At 41.4% G+C, this 21,596-nt stretch overlaps 1 protein-coding gene across 3 annotated transcripts in view; it reads right to left on the bottom strand.

Annotated features, from left to right (window-relative positions):
- The window catches only part of LOC129394602 (sortilin-like), a 47,221-nt gene that overhangs the window by 12,527 nt on the left and 13,098 nt on the right, over positions 1-21,596 (bottom strand). For all 3 annotated transcript variants that reach the window (XM_055102507.2, XM_055102503.2, XM_055102511.2), the window contains exons 2-3: positions 2,593-2,652; positions 471-544 (exon numbers count right to left, since the gene is read on the bottom strand). In XM_055102507.2, coding sequence (XP_054958482.1) covers positions 471-544; positions 2,593-2,652 — 134 coding nt within the window. The remainder of the gene's footprint in view (positions 1-470; positions 545-2,592; positions 2,653-21,596) is intronic.

Here is a 21,596-nt window from a genome sequence, read left to right as displayed (position 1 = left end):
AAAAAGTGTGCTAAGGGCCGGGTGCAGTGGCTCCCACCTATAATCCCAGCACTTTTGGAGGCAGGTGGATCATTCGAACCCAGGAGCTCAGTACAAGCCTAGGCAACATGGGGAAACCCTGTCTCTACAAAAAATACAAAAAATTAGCTGGGCATGGTGGCGTGTGCCTGCAGTCCCAGCTACCTGGGAGGCTGAAGTGGGAGGATGGCTTGAGCCTGGGAGGTGGAGGCTGCAGTGAGCCAAGATGACGCCACCGCACTCCAGCCTGGGTGACAAGAGTGAGACCCTGTCTCAAAAAACAACAACAACAACAACAAAAACATGTGCTGAGTGTGACAGTCTGGTGAAAACTTAAGATGGCTAGAAGATCTTTTACATCAACTGTTACATGCCATCATGTCTAGAAAAGGGAGAATCTATATTCTCAATGTTACTTAGTGAAATGCTCCAACGCGTGTTATTGATCTCACCTTTGATATAGCTTGGACTGTCCAAAAGTCATAATTACCAGTGGTACATGGAAGGTAGTCAAGACTAGAATGACCTGGAGAGAGAAAAAAGCATTCCGTAAATAAAAAAGATATTCCAATCACATGCTGATATGTGTTCGAGATTAAGCCAACACCTAAAAGACTTTTGATATCCCTACTTTGTAGTACTCCCCAAAGTCTAGAAGGATCTAGTTACTAGGGCTGATGAGAATGATGAGAAAGTCCTCAGCTCATTTTGTTGGGATGATCCCCATTGCCTCCATTGAAGCAGTGAGGCTGACTACTCAAATACACATTAAAATAAAAGAAGGCTTTAACTATTTTGTATCCAAATTATTGTAAGATACTCTCAGGCAAGAACCCTCTTCCCTTTTCTCCTTACAGAGTCTAGAATAGCGTGGGTGTTCTCACAGAGATCACTGTGTCATGTATGTCTGTCTTTTTCTTCTCCTTGCCGTTGGTTCTTCATGAAATTCATTTTTTCAGTACCTTATCTACCAAAAACTATGCATGAGGAAATGATTCTGGATGGATTACTCCAAGAGTCTAGGGAGTCTCAGAAAGCCATATGAGAAATCTTGGAGATGGCTGGGCATGGTGGCTCACGCCTGTAATCACAGCACTTTGGGAGGCTGAGGCGGACGGATCACTTGAGGTCAGAAGTTCGAGACTAGCCTGGCTAACATGGTGAAACCCCATCTCTACTTAAAATACAAAAATTAGCCGGGCATGGTGGTGCTTGCCTGTAGTCCCAGCTTCTTGGGAGGCTGAGGCATGAGAATTGCTTGAACCTGGGAGGTGGACGTTGCTGTGAGCCAAGATTGCACCACTGCTCTCCAGCCTGGGTGACAGAGCAAGACTCTGTCTCAAAAAAAAAAAAAAAAAAAAATTCTTGGAGATACCAACTATCTAAGATAAATGGGTAAATCATGGAAATTAGGGTACAACTCAAATTTTAGAAAAAACTGAACTATGCTTAAAGAAATTCTACTGAAAGTTTAAAAATTAATCAAAATAAGAAATTTACAATTTGCTTTTCAGCACCAAGATTTTATTTCTTTAGGCTTCTAATATAACTATCATGTGCCTCAATGCTATGACACATGCATTATGGAATACCAGGGGGCAGGAGATGTTGCCCCTGCTCTTGTTCAAGCAGGATAATAAGACAGCCAGGCAACAAGTCCTGATTTAAGACCAGGGACCAATGTATCCTCAGCGTGTCCTCCTAGTGGGAGCCCAGCTGTATATCAGGAGGGATAAGGAGCTGACTGATCCTCCTTCCATTCCCCCAATCCTGGCAGTACCTCCTTTGTGGCAGGGGCAGGGACCAACAGATGAACAACCATGAGCCCATGGGCACCACAGTCCCTCAACACACCTGTAGGAAAGGACACAGGAACAATACAATTTGGAGGACAAGTGCCAGGATGTTTTTAATGGACATTTTCTGTTTCTATATAGGGGTTTCCCCAAGCATTGTGAGCTTCCCTTCTCAGTACAGAGCACTTTCATCTTTCTTCTTGCTCATCTTGATGCTAAGCAGCCACCAAGGACTGAAAAGGTGTCCATCTTCCCACCGTGGAAGAAGGTGGTCAGAAGATGTTCCCGGCCAGGCGCAGTGGCTCATGCCTGTAATCCCAGCACTTTGGGAGGCTGAGGCGTGTGGATCACCTGAGGTCAGGCGTTGAAGACCAGCCTGGCCAACATGGTGAAACCCCATCTCCACTAAAAATACAAAAAATCAGCTGTGCATGGTGGCGGGTGCCTGTAATCCCAGCTCCTTGGGAGGCTGAGGCAGGAGAATCGCTTGAACCCGGGAGGTGGAGGTTGCAGTGAGCTGAGATCATGCCATCGCACTCCAACTTGGGCAACAAGAGCGAAACTCCGTCCCCACCCCCCTGCAAAAAAGATGTTCCCAATTCTAAAGCAAAACCAACACAACTACAACTTCCTGAAAGTCTGTCTTGCAAACATGTGTTTTCTGTGATTGAGGCTAAAGACAGTTTCAGGAAGAAATGATATTAGGTGCTTAACCCTCCCCCAAATCTGTTATCATCTTCTTGCTGGGCTGAAATAACAGACTCAAAATATGACTTACCCCAGTGCTATCTCCAACCCAGCACAAGGATACTGAGCCTCTGAGATCATCAAACACATGCTATAAGGGGGAAAAAAATTAATTTAGAAATGACGCCACTCTCCTTCAATCTTTGGCTTCTTTAAATATCTGAACTTTATTACTGTTCAGAGTAATTAAGTTCATAATTACAAAGGGGGTATGGATTCCCAGTACAAAATTTGGGAGGGATGGGATTTAACTACTTAATGTGAATCACAAATAACTTGGAAATTTAAATTCTCTCTAACACAAAGTAAGTCAAGCAGATGAGTTTTCTTTACTGCACCAGATGGGGAGATGGGAGATGGGACAATCTAATTGCTTTCTCCAACAGAACTAAATATAAAGGTATAGCAAAGTATTTTTAGGATGCTTTAAAACAAGAGATCATAGCCCACACTGGCAGGTGTAATTGTAACCAAATCAGCATAATTTAAATTTTTCTGGGCATCCTTTACAGTATAGCTGAAAAGTTCGTAACTGGATTCCTTTTACTTCTAGTCTAGCTCACTCAAAAATGACAAGGGGCAGAAGCAAGAAGCAAATGCCTTTGTTTCACCTTTTTATTTAATAACAATAGTAATAATGATAATAATAAAACAACCTTCCTAGAGTTGCAGTGAGAGTAAGGAGGTAAAAAAGGGAAAGCTGGTATATTATATCCAAAATATAGTAAGCATGTTAAAATATAGTTATAATAATCATTGTAGGTGGTTTTGGGTTTTGTTTTTCAAATACTTCCTTTCTCTACTTATACAATAATATATATTCATTAAAGAAGATGTAGACAATTATAAGAACGCATAATAAAGATAAGTCACTCATAATCCTACCACGTAGAGATATTCAAGGTTAATATTATATGTATTAATACAATCTTCTGTTCTCTATAATTTTTGTAACTGATAAAAAAAATAAAAATTCCAAAGAGGTAATAACTGCACTTGGCAAAAATTTCAAACCATATAGAAATTACATACTATATAGAGTCTATATAGCAAAGAGTGAAGATCCTTCTCTTTTCCAGGCCACATGCTCACCACCCAAGCCCCATTTCTTAGACAGTTTAATAGTTCAGTATATATTTCTAATAAATGTGGATGATTATGCTTTTTTCTTAAGACTTATAATCGTACTAAGATTTTAAAATCTTAAACATGCCTTGCTCTCCCAGATACGAGAAGCTCCTTGGAAGCTGGGGAATGTAACTTTATACTTCTTGGTACTCCCTGTGCCTTCCACAGGAATACTTTGCACACTCAGTAAGCATTTGTTGAAAATGATTACACATCCTCCCCAAACCACAAACTCAACCTCAAAATAGAACATGTCTATAAATGGTTGGGATGCCAGCTACTTGGTCACTCAAGCCACCAATCCCACATAGAAATCTAAAGAAACAGAACTCAAAACATGAACTGTTTTGTTTATCTTCGAATTTTCTCTTGCAGTCTTGAATGGGCTTCCGAATTCACGTATGTGATTTCCCCTCTGGACCGTAAGTACCTTTGATGTCAAAAGAATCTCTTACACAATTTTTGTAAGTTAGTACAATCAGTGCCTCACGCAGGTCTTGCTCCGTAAATAATGGTTAACTCTCAAATGCTCGGCAGAGCTTCTCACAGCCTCTGCAGGAAAGAAGGGCTATTCAGACATGCAGGCTTGCCAGGCATCTGAGAAAAAGTAGGGCTGCCAGAGCTTCTGAAACCAGAGGCTTAAAAACTGACATAGCAGTGTGTCTTACATGATATTTCACACATAGCAAAACCTCACATTCTCTTGAGTGAGGATAGTGTCCGAAATGACATCAATGAGGTCCTTCAGGAAAAACAGGAACATCCAGAGCTACCACAAGCACCAGGCAGATCACAAGGGCTAAGATCACAGTCATCTAAACACAGGTTATCTTTCCAAGGAAGGTCCTTGTCATAACTGACTAAGAGAAAAGAAAAAGTCCATCAGTTATGGCACTGGAATTCGTGGTTGTCTTCATCAGGCTGTAAGATATCAGTCTTGAGCCAATCAGGACTGCAACTTTTACTTTTCAGGCAATGCTCTACACAGCCGACCCAGTCAATGCAGACTGGCATTACCCACATTTTCCTATTGCTCAACTACAGAATGAGGAGGATTATCACGTGTCACTGGCAACTCTCAGCTTCACTGAAACAACTGAAATGGTAATGGACCTCACTCATCATCCAAAGAGTTCCTTTGGAAATGTAGGCCAGATTTACTAGCAAAACTGTGGTTTTCTACTGCCCTTAAGCTGTCCCTCCCACCCGCTCCAAATAACCAATGAAGATTTGCTTTTGAAAATGGGCAAACTCACTGAAAAACTCATCTACCTATAGCAAATGCAATTAATTTTTTAATATTTCAGTCTCTAACATTCTTATACTGGTGAAAGTTAAAAAAGAAAAATGAAATGAGATGTTACAGCAGGCCCAAAGGTTAAGCAGAAAGAAAAGGTCATATGGAAAGGAGATAAATCCAGGAGAGCTAGGGACCCAAGAGTACAGATTCAATCCTGCCACTTCAATGGGAGAAAAAAATACGGATGTCCAGGAAAGGGCAGACAACCTGGTCATGGTTAGGAGACAGAATTCACAAGTCAGCACAAAGCCATCAATCCTAATCCAGCATCATTTCTAATATTTAAGACAACGTACATGTCATTCTACACTGCAGTGGCATCTTAGATCTTTCAAAATATGTATTACAGCACTTTTAATTGTAGCCACAAGAACCTTGCCTGTCCTCCCCACTAGACCTGAGGTCCATCTGGTAAAGGAATCAAGCCTATACATTTCAGCAGCTAACACACAGCATAGTGCACAGTGGGCACGCAATAAATATTGAATTCTTTAAGAACTACTTATGAAGTTTTGAAAAAGATGACGACAAAGTAAAAGGATAAGGCCAGGCCCACTTAACTTCCCCATGACAGACATGAGTATGAAATGTAAAAGTTCATTTCTGGGTGGACTTCTGCTTCTGGTCAAGATGGAGTGACGGGGATCACATTTACCTTTCTACCGGAAACAGCTAATAAAAAACAAAACAAAACAAAACAAAAACACAGAATGGGCCGGGCGTGGTGGCTCACACCTGTAACCCCAGTACTTTGGGAGGCCGAGACAGGCGGATCACGAGGTCAGGAGTTCGACTGAAACCCCGTCTCTACTAAAGATACAAAAAATTAGCCGGGCGTGGTGGCGGGCACCTGTAGTCCCAGCTACTCCGGAGGCTGAGGCAGGAGAATGGCATGAACCTGGGAGGCGGAGCTTGCAGTGAGCTGAGATCGCGCCACTGCACTCCAGCCTGGGCGACAGAGCGAGACTCCGTCTCAAAAAAAAAAAAGATACAAAAAATTAGCCAGGCGCGGTAGCTACTCGGGAGGCTGAGGCAGAGAATTGCTTGAACCCGAGAGGCGGAGGCTGCAGTGAGGCAAGATCGCGCCACTGCACTCCAGCCTGTGCGACAGGGCAAGACTCCATCTCAAAAATGAAAAGAAAAGAAAAAAAAACCCAAAACGACAGAATATATGAAATGACTGTTTCCAAGATATTGGACACCAGGCACAAAGGACGACGATTCCTGAAAGACAAGGAACTGAACAAGGAGGACCCCACAGCTAACTGGCTTACTGCCTGGAGAGAATTTCAGGCACAGTGCAGGGGAGGGGCACCCAGGCAGAGTCCAGAGTTCTTCCTAAACTGAAGAGAGGAAGCTGATATATCGTCTGGGGAGGCCAAAGAGGTTCACAGGGCAGAAGATTAGAGAAGAAAGACTTACACAGAAAAAAAATTCTGGAGATCTGAGCAGGGGGCCTCCCCAGCCACCCCACCAAGTCTTCAGCTGAACACCCATCAGCACACGCATGTGAGGAAACTACCTGAGGCCAGGGAAATAATTACCTGAAAGGACGGCAGAGAACAATATTCAGACCTCACACAGGAACAGGAATAATTCCTGTTACCAGCAACCATAATAGGAAACCTCATTATTTCAAGGAAATTGGGTAGAGTACTCAGAAACATTTACCTCTGTGGTAAAGAAAAATAACCCCAGACTTAACGCTGTGCTGGTCCCGCCTAAAAATGCTTAAAAGCAAGACCCAAAAGGATCAAACTGTTTCCAAGTAACCAGTGTTCCAGAACAAAGTTCAAGAATATTTAAAAGAACACAAAAATATCTAGCACCCAACAAGCTAAAACTCACAATATCCAACTGAAAAATCATCAGGTGGGTAGGTGCAGTAGCTTATGTCTATAATCCCAGCCCTTTGGGAGGCCGAGGTGGGAGGATCACTTGAGGCCAGGAGTTCAAAGCCAGCCTGGGCAATGTAGCAAGACCCCTATTTCCACAAAAACAATTTTAAAAAATCAGCTAGGCATGGTGGCACATGCTTGTAGCCCTCGCTACTTGGGAGGCTGAGGCAGGAGGATCTCTTGAGCCCAGGAGTTTGAGGCTACAGTGAGCTATGATCATACCACTGCACTCCAGCCTGAGCAACAGAGCAAGACCCTGTCTCTTAAAATAAATTTTTAAAAATAACCAGGCACGCAAAGAAGAAATCAGGACCCATAATGAAGAGAAAAATCAAACTGACTCAGAAATAACAAGATAATTAGTAGATAAGGACATTGCAACAGCTATAACTGTACTCCACAAGAAATTAGAGAATGGATTGAGAATGTTAAAGAAAAAAAAATTTTTTAAAGACTTAAAATTTTTTAAAGATGCAGTGGCTCATGCCTATAATCCCAGCATTTTGGGAGGCCAAGGTGGGCAGATCATTTGAGGTCAAGAGTTCGAGACCAGCCTGGCCAACATGGTAAAATCCTGTCTCTACTAAAAATACGAAAATTACTAAAATACTAAAAATTAGCCGAGTGTGGTGGTGGGCACCTGTAATCCCAGCTACTCAAGAGGCTGAGGGAGGAGAATCACTTGAATCCAGGAGGCAGAGGTTGCAGTGAGCAGAGATTGCACCATTGCACTACAGCTTGGGTGACAAGAAAACACCGTCTCAAAAAAAAAAAAAGAAAAGAAAAAGACTTAAATTAGACTTGTAGAAATGAGTATTACAATGACTGAAATGAAAAGTACACTGGATAGGGTGCTGTGGCTCATGCCTGTAATCCCAGCACTTTGGGAGACTGAGGCGGGCAGATCACCTGAGTTCAGAAGTTTGAGACCAGCCTCACCAACATGGTGAAAACTTGCCTCTACTAAAAATACAAAAACTAGCCAGGCGTGGTGACATACACCTGTAGTCCCAGCTACTCAGAAGGCTGAGGCAGGAGAATCGCTTGAACCTGGGAGGTGGAGGCTGTATTGAGCCAAGATTGCACCACTGAACTCCACCTGAGTGACAGAGTGAGACTCCGTCTCAAAAACAAACAAACAAAAAAACAAACACTGGATAGGCTGAACAGGAGATTAGACACTGTAGAAGAGGTGAGTGTGAACCTGAAGCCATACCAACAGAAACTATCCAAAGTGAAACACAGAGATAAAAAAAAGACAAAAAATGAACAGAGCTATCAATTCAGAAGATGTTTTACAATTTCTACAAATGTTCTTAAAGTTGTTCTACAGCTCAGCGATGGCTCTGTTCATTCTTTTTGAAGTAGAACAACTTCAAGCAGCTGATTATATATGCAATCAGGGCATCTAGAGGAGGCTGGGCTGGAGACAGAAAAAAAAGTTAAGATATAATAGCCACGGTGGCTCACGCCTGTAATCCCAGCACTTTGGGAGGCCAAGGCAAGGCGGATCACGAGGTCAGGAGATCAAGACCATCCCCGTCTCTACTAAAAATACAAAAAATTAGCCGGGCGAGGTGGCGGGCGCCTGTAGTACCAACTACGCGGGAGGCTGAGGCAGGAGAATGGCGTGAACCCCAGGGGGCGGTGCCTGCAGTAAGCCGAGATCGCGCCACTGCACTCCAGCCTGGGCGACAGTGAGACTCCGTTTAAAAAAAAAAAAAAAAAAAGATATAATAGCCAAAATTTCCCCAAATGTGATGAAAATGATAAACCCAGAGATCCAAGAAGCTCAGAAACCCTAAGCTCAAGAAACACGATGAAAAATACACCAAAGCACATCATATCATAGTCAAATAATCTAAAATCAGCAATAGAGAAAAATCTTAAAAGCATCCACAAAAAAGATGACATTACATACAGAGAAACAAAGAATGATAGCCGACTCTTCCTACAATGCAAGCCAGACAGTGGAGTAACATATTTAAAGTACTGGCAAAAAAACAGTCAAGCTGTAATTCTATAGCAAGTGAAACTATTTTTCAAAAATGCAGGTTTCACAATGAGATACCATCTCATACTAGAAAGAATGACTATTACTAAAACATCACACACACACACAAAAAAACAGATACTGGTGAGGCTGTGGAGAAAAGGGAGTGTTTATACACTGTTGGAGGGAATGTTCAGCCCCTGTGAAAAGCGATTTGGAGATTTCTCAAAGAACTCAAAGGGCCGGGCGTGGTGGCTCACGCTTGTAATCCCAGCACTTTGGGAGGCCGAGGCGGGCGGATCACGAGGTCAGGAGATCGAGACCACAGTGAAACCCCGTCTCTACTAAAAATACAAAAAATTAGCCGGGCGTGGCGGCGGGCGCCTGTAGTCCCAGCTACTCGGAGAGGCTGAGGCAGGAGAATGGCGTGAACCCGGGAGGCGGAGCTTGCAGTGAGCCGAGATCGCGCCACCGCATTCCAGCCTGGGCAACAGAGGGAGACTCCATCTCAAAAAAAAAAAAAAAAAAAAAAAGAACTTAAAAGAGAACTGTGATCTGACCCAGCAATCCTGTTACTGGGTATATATCCAAAAGAAAACAAATCATTCTACCAAAAAGACACATGCACTATGTTAATTATAGCTCTATTTACAATAGCAAAGACATGGAATCAACCTAGGTGCCCATCAGCAGTGGATTGGATAAAGAAAATATGGTCTATATACACCATGTAATACTATGGAGCCATAAAATGAATGATATCATGTCCCTTGCAGCAACATTGATGCAGATGGAGGCCATTACCCTCAGTAAATTAACACAGAAACAGAAAACCAAATACCACATGCTCTCACTTATAATGGGAGGTAAACACTGGGTACTCATGGACATAAAGATGGCAACAACAGAAACGGGATTATTAGAGGAGGGACGCAGGTGAGTACTGGTAAACTAACTTTTGGGTACTATGTTCACTACCTGAGTGATGGGATCATTTGTATCCCAGCATCGCACAATATACCCAGGTAACAAACCTGCACATGTACCCCTAAATCTAAAAGTTGAAAAATGCAAGTTTCAAAAAGGAAAAGTTCTGTGTTTCTGCACTTGTCCATTGCTCCTCAGCATTCTATTGTGGGTGTTTCTTTTTGACAGCCACAGGGGACAGACTATACCAGTGAAAAAGATCTGAAAGACAGCCTAAGTCCCATCTTTCACTGTAAAACCAACCATTCTGGTTTGTAATTATCACAGCTCAAAGTGATCTCCTCTTCCTAAGCATTATCCTCACAGCATTCACGGACACTCCTGGTACTATAACTATTTATATTTATATATAAATGTAAACTATACGTACATGTAAACTATACATGTAGAACTATTTACATATTTGTCTTCCTCTCAAATTATGCTATAAATTCTTAATGGCAGATGCTATAATTTGGTATTACCCATCAGGCCTAGCACAAGGTCTTATATTTATTAGATGCTTCACAAACATCTCTGTAAAAGTCTATCACAAACTCCTGCTACTAACATTATTTCTTTTTCTTAGTATTTTTTTTAACTCATGATAGCTGTTTGTCCTGAACTAACATTATTGATCTGTATGTAATCTTCCTTCTAACACGGTTACTGCTGTCTCAGTAAATAATGGCTGAATAGCGTTTATTCCTATGCTCTTCCAGCCAGCCAAGACACTGTTATACACTGGTATGTGTTCTTAGATGTTCACACATGATGGTGACCTTACTCCTCTCCTTCCCATTGTAGTTACCATTAACTTCACGTAGCTAAACATTGGTAAAGATGCCCTGAACACGTCGAAGTGTTTAGAGGCACTGAGCAGGGGTAGTCTATATAGAAGAGAAATTCAAATTTCAAGTGAAGAAATAAAGGTCTGACTACTGAGATTTAAGCAGAGTTTACAGAGTTGGGAGGCAGATATATAAGCAAGAGCAAGGCAATGAGAGAAGGCAGCGGTGCAGGTAGAACACACAGGAAGATAATATGCAAGTATCTTGAAAATTTTCAAAGAACACCACAAATAAAATCTATTAATATCACCATCTAGTAAAATGCTGAGTATACAGTAAATGCTATTAAGACTTGTTAAAATAAAAAAAGAATTTCAGGCTGAGTATGGTGGTTCATGCCTGTAATCCCAGCACATTGGGAGGCTGAGGTGGGAGGTCACTTGAGTCCACGAGTTCAAGACCAGCCTGGGCAATATAGTGAGACCCCGCCCCCATCGCTACAAAAAATTTAAAAATCAGCCAGGCATGGTGGTACACACCTGTAGTTCTAGCTACTCAGGAAGCTGAGGTAGGAGGATCACTTGAGCCCAGGAATTCGAAGCTGCAGTAAGCTATGATCATGCCACTGCACTCTAGTCTGGAAAACAGAAAGAGACCCGGTCTATATTTAAAAGAATAATAATAAGAAGAATCTCAAGGTCAGAATAAAGAAAGTTAAGGTTGAAATAGAAGGAAAATAAAAATAGTGAAAAGGAAATATATTTAAGAAGACACTTTAGAAATAGTACTCCTGCTTGAAAGACCCAAAGAAAGCTGAGAGAGGCCACTGGATCACTTAGACAGGAAAGGTGTCTGATGATACATAGGCCTGAAAATAATGAGCCAATAAGTTATGGCTCAATTGCTGTAATCAAGGCAAAGTAAGAAGAATAAATGAAATATGAGCAGAGGATAAAGCTTTGTTGCTGGAAATAACTGAAAGGCGGAATAATCCCTAAAGGAAGGGAAAACCCAAAACCTCTGACACAGTATTACCGAAGAATGTTCTATAATATCAAAATAATGAATCATATAAAAACATCTAGTACTATGTTAGAGAGTCCAGCCAACAGAAGGTAGAGTGAATGTTATATATATATATATATATATAAAGATGTTACGTGTTAGTTGTATAAATGATAATTCAAATGGAGAGTGTGGGGAGAGGTGAAGCATGTTTTGTTTCTGGTAAACAATAACTGGAGGCCAGGCATGATGGCTCACACCACACCTGTAATCCCAGCATCTTGGGAGGCTGAGGCGGGTGGATCACCTGAGGTCAGGAGTTCAAGACCCGCCTGACCAATATGGTGAAACTCCGTCTCTACTAAAAATACAAAAATTAGCTGGGTGTGGTGGCACACACCTGTAGGCCCAGCTACTGAGGAGGCTGAGGCAGAAGAATTGCTTGAACCCAGGAAGCAGAGGTTGCAGTGAGCCGAGACTGCGCCACTGCACTCCAGCCTGGGTGACAAAGTGAAACTCCGTCTCAAAAAGGAAAAAAACAAAAAAATAGCTATGTTGCTCTAACGTAGCATGCCTAAGAGGCAGATTATTGGGGTGTCCAATCTTTTGGCTTCCCTGGGGCACACTGGCAGAAAAACTGTCTTGGGCCACAAATAAAATACATTAACACTAACAATAGCTAATTAGCTAAAAAAAAAAATCATACAAAAAAATCTCATAATGTTTTAAGAAAGTTTACGAATTTGTATTGGGTTGCATTCAAAGCCACCCTGGGCCACATGTGGCCCACGGGCTGTGGGTTGGACAAGCTTCATTTGGCACAAAGAGAACACGATCTGGTCACTTCATATTGCTAAGGAGTCAGCTAAACGTATGATCTAGAAACAGGTCAAAATTAAGGAAAACTATGTAAATATGCTGTTTCTGTGCTTAACAGTCCAAAAGCCAGTACCCTGAGGAGCCCAGAGCAAATACAGTCATTCAAATGACCTAATCCTACCCTAGGATAGGAAGCACAGAAGCCAAGAAGTTTAAGAGTAGCTGGGTGAAATGTCAGCTTGATTCTACCAGGAGCAGATGAGCATGAAATTATTGCCACTTTTGGAAAAATTTATTAATCCCATGACAGAGTTACTGGCGCAGGAATAGACTAATCAATAGAGCAAAACAGATCCAGGAATGGATGAGGTTTCTTTTAGCACATGATAAAGCTAGCATTTCAAGTTAGTGGTATAAGAACACTGGAAAAACTGGCTATTTGGAAAAAAAATAAAATAAAAAGCTGAATTCCTAACTCCCTTCTTAAAATGCCTAAATAAATTCCATATAGGGCGAAGATTTAAATGTAAAAAAATTAAATTATAAAAATACTAGAAATGGCCAGGCACAGTGGCTCACCCCTGTAATCCTAGCATTTTGGGAGGCCCAGGTGGGTGGACTGATTGAGCCCAGGAGTTTGAGACCAGCCTGGGCAACATAGTGAGACCCTGTCTCTACCAAAAAAGAAAACAAACAAAAAAACAATAGCCAGGTGTGGTGGCATAGCATGAGTTTGTGGTCCCAGCGACTCAGGAGGTTGAGGTGGGAGGATTGCTTGAGCCTGGGAGTTCGAGGCTGTAGTGATCTGTGATGGCACCACTGTAATCCAGCCTGGGTGACAGAGTGGGACCCTGTGTCAAAAAATGATACTAGAAGTATAAGCGAATATTTTTATAACCTTGGAATGGGAAGACCTTTATAAAAATGGTACAAAAATCAGAACTCATACTTAAGGATTTACTCTGACTATGTAAAAAGTTTAAATTGCAAAACACCAAAGAGAAAGCTGAAAAAAACTGGAAAAAATTATTTGTAACATGACAAAGTATTAACATAGAAAGGGTTTCAATTAATATAAAATTATTTGTAACATGACAAAATATTAATATAGAAAGGGTTTTCAAATCAGTAGGAAACAGGCCAAAACCTCAAACAGGTTTTTGGAAAATAGGGAAAGAACATGAGCACCCAATTCATAGAAGGACAAAGAAATGGCCAATAAACATTTGAAAAGCTATTTAATCTCTAAAACAAAAAAAACAGGCCAGTGCAGTGGCTCACACCTGTAATCCCAGGCTTTGGGAGGCCAAGGCGGGAGGATCACTTCAGCCCGGGAGTTTGAGACCAGCCTGGGCAACATGGCAAAACCCTGTCTCCACAAAAAAAAAAAAAAAAAAAAAATTAGCCGGGTATGGTGGTGTGCACCTGTAGTCCCAGCTACTCAGGAGGCTGAGATGGGAGGGTGGTTTGAGCCCAGGAGGTAGAGGTTGTAGTGAGCCAAGAAAGAAAAAGAAAAATATGACATTTTTGCCTTTCAGACTGGCAAAGATTAAAAGACTTGACAAAATGTATCCAGTGAGGGCATAGGGACCAGAGCACCTTCTTCTACGGTGGTGGGTGGGAGTACATAAATTGCTGCAACTTTTCTGGAGAGCTATTTGGTGATGCAAATAAAAACTGAGAACGTCCGTATCATGTGCCTGAGCAAATCCTATTCTTAGGAATTTGTCATAAGGGGATAATCACACACCTTTATAAAAGATGTCATATGTTGGGGTGATTACTGCAGCTAACAACTATTGAACATTCCCCACATGTCATCTTCTGTGTTAGGTATCTTACACACATTATTATTTAATCCACATAACCCCATGAGATATTACTATACCTGTATATTATAAATGAAGAACTGGAGATTTGTTAAGTAAATTATGTTATGCCATACAACAATATATCAGGTGCTATTAAAAATGTTTCAAGAACAAGGAAAAAAAGAAGAAACGTTTAAAAAAATTGTAAAAACCCAAAACAAAAATGTTTCAGGTATTTACTGACATTGAAAGATACTCAGAGCATATTAGTAAAAAGCAGGCTACAAAACAGCATGTGACATCATATGTGCATATTTATGGTTACAATGTTATCAGGGGCCGGGCACAGTGGCTCACACCTATAATCCTAGTACTTTGGGAGGATGAGGCAGAACAATTGCTTAAGCTCAGGAGTTTGAGACCAGCCTGGGAAACATAGTGAGACTTTGCCTCCACAAAACCAACAATAACAACAACAATAAAAACTAGCCAGGCATGGTGGCAAGCACCTGTCGTCCCAGATACATTGTTTGAGCCCAGGAGGTCAAGGCTACAGTCAGCCATGATTGTGCCACTGCACTCTAGTCTGGATGACAGAGCAAGATTGTCCCTTAAAAAATAAAAAAAAAAAGGTATCTGGAAGGATACCCTTTAAAATATCAATAGCAACTGTCTTTAAGTGGTATTATAGAATTGATAGGGGTGCACTCTTCTTTATAGTTTTTCTAGAGTGCATAAATTACTCTCATCCCACCTCCAATTGGCAGAAATCATTTTAAAAATAAAACTATATAAGTAAGCTATTTTTACTTAAAAAAAAAGAAAGGAAAGAAAAAGTATAAAGGAAAGGGTGATATAAAAAGTACACATAGACCATATCAGTTTATCTATTTTTTTTTTTTTTTGGGACAAAGTCTCACTCTGTTGCCCAGGCTGGAGTGCAATGGCATGATCTCAGCTCACTGCAACCTCCACCTTCTGGGTTCAAGCAAGTCTCCTGCCTCAGCCTTCCCAGTAGCTAAGATTACAGGTGCATGCCACCATGCCTGGCTCATTTTTGTATTTTTAGTAGAGACGGGGTTTTACCATGTTGGCCAGGATGGTTTCGAACTCCTGACCTCAAGTGATCTGCCTGCCTCAGCCTCCCAAAGTGCTGGGATTACAGGTGTGAACCACCACGCCTGGACGCATGTTAGTTTATTCTTATTTATATTACACTAGTTAACAGATATACCAGAAGGTTACAGGATAGGTCAAAGAGTCCCTGCTACACTGAGGCACAGGAACATAGGTGGTCTTGATGTAAGGTAGACCTCCTAATATCATTAATGACTGATAACACTAAACTTCCTTTTCAGAGTCACATTCAGAGCCTTTTGTCCATTACCTATTGAACAGTGATTTCTGGTGTCCCAGATGGTACCAACAGCCATCTACTGCCCTCGGTAGAGGAGCTCTGGGAAGCAGAAGTAACTGGCTGGCATTTATAGTTGCCATCTGACTGTCAAATAGGTTTTCAGGAATTCATTATGTTAGAAAGCAGGGGACAGCCTGTACTACCTTCTCTAAAATGCATCCACCTTGAAAGCAGATGACGTAAGACTCATCCAAGCATTTATTGCCTACCATCTTAAAGCAGGGGGCCCCCACACTTTAGAGTTCATGAATTAGCACAATGTTCATTTCTACGATCGTCTGAATACCCCCTAGGTTCTGTTCACAAGATTCTTCATGGAAACAACCATCTTCCCATCTAATTAAACTAGAAACCAAATTAAATTACTGTTACTATAAGCTTGGAAAATTTAAAGTTGGTCTCAAGAGTCACTGTAGGTTGGAAAAAAATCCAGTCATGAGAAACTTATATCTTTAGTTACACACATGATCAAAAATAAAACACTGAAAAAACTAACACCTGCACTATTGCATGTGGGTCAGTTTTCCCAAGGCAAGGCCCAGCTTAAAAGCCACTTGCTGATGGCCTGACCCCATCAGGAGCAGCCTTTTTGACAAGCAAAGAAGGAAGTGAATTCGATGATGGTATTCTTCACATACCTGCCCTCTTTCAACAAATATGTCTGCATGCCTACCATGTGCTGTGATAATACATGCTCTGAGCTACTGAAGATTATAACCTATCAACAGGCATCTTATGTACAGAAATCTAAAAATAAAGGCTAAACATACTAGACTTTTAATCTACAGAAGTCAGCCTGTCACAATGAAAATAAAACTACAAAAGAACGTTAAGCCTAGCTCAGTAACTAACTGGTTGGGAAGGTAAGCACAAATCATCTTATCTGTTGGGAATCCATTTCCTCAGGGGTAAAACTGAGAATTACAAAGGCAAGGCATCGGTGATCCCATACAGACTGCCGATCTAGTATTAGGCTTCCAAACCCCAGTGTGGCCTAGAACACAACCTGAGTGATGCTTTTGCAGGCAGGAAGAAAATCCTAACAGAATATAGTTCTGTTAAATTAGGCACTGCTAGAATCATAAAACATGAGCCAGAAATAAGATCACAAATGTCCCAGTTCTCATGAAGTCTATTCTTGGAAATGAAAAAATTAACCACAAAATAATGTACAAGTTTCCAAATCTATTTAATTATTCAGAGTTTTCTGAGGGAGCATGATACAGAGGAGAGTACCAGGCTAATAATCAGTCAACCCAAATTTTATTTCCAGCTCTACAAAACGCTGCGTGAAATTGGGCAGCACAACCTGACATCATTACCGAAGTGCGGGGGCTAGAATGACAATCTTTCCAGTCTCTCTAAGCTTTAAAATTCTATGACTCATCAATAATTCAGCCACTCAGTTTGCTTTTCAACTGCTATGTATCTGGGTTTTTGTTGTTTTCGAGATCAGCTCCCTGCTCCACAATAAGCCAGTGTTCAAAGGAGAGGGGCAACAGCAACCTCCATGATTCAGATACCTCAGCAACCCGGATACTCACCAAAAAGAAGCAAGGAGACCTCTGATGTCACTATCATGCATTAAAAATCTGTGCATTTGACTTCTAAGAGAAATTTGCAGACCATCACTCTAATTCAATTTATTAAACTGGTTAGAATTGTCTAATATTAGAAATCTGCTTTCTCAGCATAGAGAGGAAGCAAATCAAATTTGAGGGTGATATATGTAGAGACAGACAGGGACAACAGCAAGAGGAAGAGGATATTACAAGAGGAATTACAAAGGGAATATCATTTCTGCAGCAAAAAAGCAAACAGGCAGACAATGGCATTAAGTTTATAATCCAGGACATCTGAAATGGGAGAAGATAGCCCCACATATCTCAATAGCTCCTGTGGGTATTAAATGTCATACCACATTAAAATACTGTGAGTCATTGTCTTAGTCCATTTTCAGTTGCTATAAGAGAATATCCAAGACAGGGCAATTTATAAAGAAAAGACGTTTATGTAGCTCACAGTTCTGGAGGCTGTGAAGTCCAAGAGTATGGCATAGGCATCTGCAGAGGATCATCCCATGGCAGAAAGTGGAAGCAAGCACAGGAGACACAGAAAAGAAATAGGACCAGGCCAGGCATGGTAGCTCACGCCTGTAATTGCAGCACTTTGGGAGGCCAAGGCAGGTGGATCACTTGAGGTCAGGAGTTTGAAACCAGCCTGGGCAACATGGTGAAACCCCATCTCTACTAAAAATACAAAAATTAGCCAGGTGTGGTGGCGTACACCTGTAATCCCAGCTACTTGGGAGGCAGAGGCACGAGAATCCCTTGAACCTGGGAGGCGGAGGTTGCAGTGAGCTGAGATCACAACACTGCACTCCAGCCTGGACAACAGAGTGAGACTCTGTCTCAACAACAACAACAACAACAACAACAACAACAACAAAAAGAAAAGAAATAGGACCAAACTCTCTCCCTATTATAATTAACCCACTCCTGGGATAAAGGCCTTAATCCATTCATGAGTTGGTGCCCTCATGATATAATACCTCTTAAAGACCCACCACTTAATACTGTTACATTGACGATTAAGTTCCTAAAACATGAATTTGGGGAGGCACATTCAAACCACAGCAGTCCTGGTATAGCATAATTTATTCTCTTCTTAGTGACCTAGGCTCATACTGTTGACCAAGAAGGCAGAGAAGTATATTAAAAAGATTTCCATTAAAAAGCAAGCAAACAAAAAACCTTTGGCACTTTATAAAAGGGTAGGCTTAGTTTTTGAAAGTCACTTCCATGAAACAATTCATTTCTCAATAAATAGCTACATTTCATAATTTTTGCATTTAATTGTTATATCTTAGTTCATTTTAAAGAAAAGAAAGTGACAAAGAGATATGCTCCAGTTGCCAGCTGACTGAGCCGAGAGAACCATAAAGGCTTGCTGCTTATCCCTTGGGTGTGGGCACTAACCCCTTCCCCCATTCCCTCTGCTACAACCACACTGGCCTTCTTCCAGATCCTGGAGTATGCCAAGCTCTTTCTAGACCCAGGCTTTATGAACATGTTGTTCTCTCTGCCTGAGATACTCTTCCTGGCAAAATTCTATTCAAGTATCAGTTTAAATAATTTCTCAGTGAATCTTTCCTAATGCCCCAGACTAAAAAAGACCTGTCAATTATTCCAGTGGTTACTATTTTTCTTCTTGGTAATTACTACATTTATAATTATATATCATTTAGTGCCATTTTCTCTATTGGTCCATAAAGTTCCATCAAGGCAGAGGTCTGGTGTTCTACACCAGTTCCCAGGACCTGATAAGTGCCTCATGTGTATAGGTGCTTGACAAACAACTGCTGAATTAAAGAAAAACAATAATATTTAACCTTTACTAAGCACTTATTATATTAGTATTATATATTAAGGTACTCACTGTTAATTTATAAAGAAAGCAGCAGGCTCAGAGGCGTTAAGTAATTTGCTCAAAGTCAAAAAGTTGGTAAGTGGCAGAGCAAGGTTTCAATCTCATGTCTGTCTGACTCCAGACTACACATTTCATGACTACTCTTTCTTCAGCATTGTGGGAGGCAAAAGTGATGAAGGACTCATAGTACAAGCTGGGCCCTACCTTTAAGGAGTTTATCATTTAGGGAGTAAAACTTCTATAAATGAAACTGAACACAAGACAGAAGTGTTGTATTACATGGCACAGTCCAAAATTATAGAAGAGAACAGGAAAAACTAACAAGGGCTAGAAGGGCATTCAGACAGGAAGAAACCCATGAAAACAAAGATGGAGAAGCAACAGACCATAGGGGGAGCTGAAGGGACTGGTTAGAAGGTCCCTTTAACTGGAACAGAGGGTTAATATAGGCCAGGAAGTGGTGAAATAGTAGGTTAAATAAATATGCACATAGGCCAGGTGTGGTGGCTCACACCTATACTCCTAGCACTTTGGGAGGCCCAGGCAGAAGGTCACTTGAGTCCGGGAATCCCAGACCAGCCTAGGCAGCATAGTAAGACCTCATCTCTAATTTTAAATAATTGTTAAAAGTTTAAAAAAGCAATATGCACATAATAAAAAATAATTCCATCAACATTCTGGTCTGCTATTCTTTCACGCAAAGTTCCTAAGAAGTACCTATCACATTTCACTAATATTTCTTGAAACTTCACAGAGATCAGTAGAGTGCAAAGCTAACAGCAGCTGCTCAGTTAAAGAAAGGGGTGAAATATGCAAGGTGCTAATTCAGAGCTATCAACTTAAACCAGAGTCATTAACTCTTAACAAATTAAAGCTTAATGAAGGGGAAAAAAAATTGTTATTAAATTATAGTCTTTAAAAAATAATTTGGTCAGGTGCAGTGGCTCATGCCTGTAATCCCAGCACTTTGGGAGGCTGAGGCAGGCAGATCTACCTGAGGTCAGGAGTTCAAGACCAGCCTGGCCAACATGGTGAAACCCCATCTCTACTAAAAATACAAAAATTAGCCAGGTGTGGTGGTGCACATCTGCAGTCCCAGCTACTTTGGAGGCTGAGGCAGGAGGATCACTTGAACCCAGGAGGCAGAGGTTGCAGTGAGCTGAAATCATGCCACTGTACTCCATCCAGCCAGGACAACAGTGAGACTCAGTCTCAAAAAATAAATAAATAAAAATAAATAACTTTAAGTTATTTCAACCTATTTACTAGCCAGGCACAGGGATATGTGCCTGTAGTCCTAGCTACTGCAGAGGCTGAGGCAGGAGGATCACTTGAGCCCAGGAATTCAAGGTTACAACAAACCATGATTACACCCCTGCACTCCAGTCTGGGTGACACAGTAAAGACCATGTCTCTTAAATTTTTAAATTTTGTTTAAAATTTAAAATTTTGTTTTAAAACAAAACAAAAACTATTTAACCACATATGCTTGAAGCTATTATAACCAGATGACCAGGTATCTGATTACTGTTTTCTGATTATTAATCTGATTATTTTCTTCTCTATCTCCCATAGCTTCAAGAAAGGCATTTTGGGCTGGGCGCGGTGGCTCACGCCTGCAATCCCAACACTTTGGGGCCGAGGTGGGTGGATCACGAGGTCAGGAGTTTAAGACCAGCCTGGCCAAGATGGTGAAACCCCATCTCTACTAAAAATACAAAAATTAGCCGGGTGTGGTGGCGGGCACCTGTAATCCCAGCTACTTTGGGGGCTGAGGCAGAGAACTGCTTGAGCCCCGGAGGCGGAGGTTGCAGTGAGCCGAGATAGTGCCACTGCACTCCAGCCTGGGCAACAGAGCGAGACCCTGTCTCAAAAAAAAAAAGAAAAAGAAAGAAAGGCATTTTGAATAGATGATCTCTGCCTAAACCTATCTCCCACCCTCCTCTTTTTTCATCCTGAGTCCAGTGATACAAGTAGTACATTTTTTTTTCCTTTTAGATATGGGACCTCACTATGTTGCCCAGGCTGGCATACAGTGGTTATGCACAGATGCAATCATAGTGTCCTATAGCTTTGAACTCCTGGGCTCAAGCTATCCTCCTGCCTCAGCCTTCCAAATAGCTGGAACTCTAGATGTGCACCACTACCTACCCCTAATAAATTTTTTTGTATTTTTGGAAGACAGTATCTCGCTCTGTTGCCCAGGCTGGAATGCAGTGGCACAATCATAGCTCACGACAGCCTCAAAACTCCTGGGCTCAAGTGATCCCCTCACCTCAGACTCTTGTGTGGCTAGGGCTACCGGCATATGCTACCATACCAGGCTAATTAAAAAAAAAATTTTTATACAGATGGGGTCTCACTATATTGCCCAGGCTGGTTTCAAACTCATGGGCTCAAGTGATTCTCTTGCCTCAGACTCCAAAAATCTTGGGATTATAGGTGTGAGTCACCCTGCTTAGCCAGGGCTAATATGTC

This window comes from Pan paniscus, chromosome 1, assembly GCF_029289425.2.
Source record: "Pan paniscus chromosome 1, NHGRI_mPanPan1-v2.0_pri, whole genome shotgun sequence".
Lineage (NCBI taxonomy): Eukaryota > Metazoa > Chordata > Mammalia > Primates > Hominidae > Pan > Pan paniscus.
This window is presented reverse-complemented; position numbering and strand designations above follow the sequence as displayed.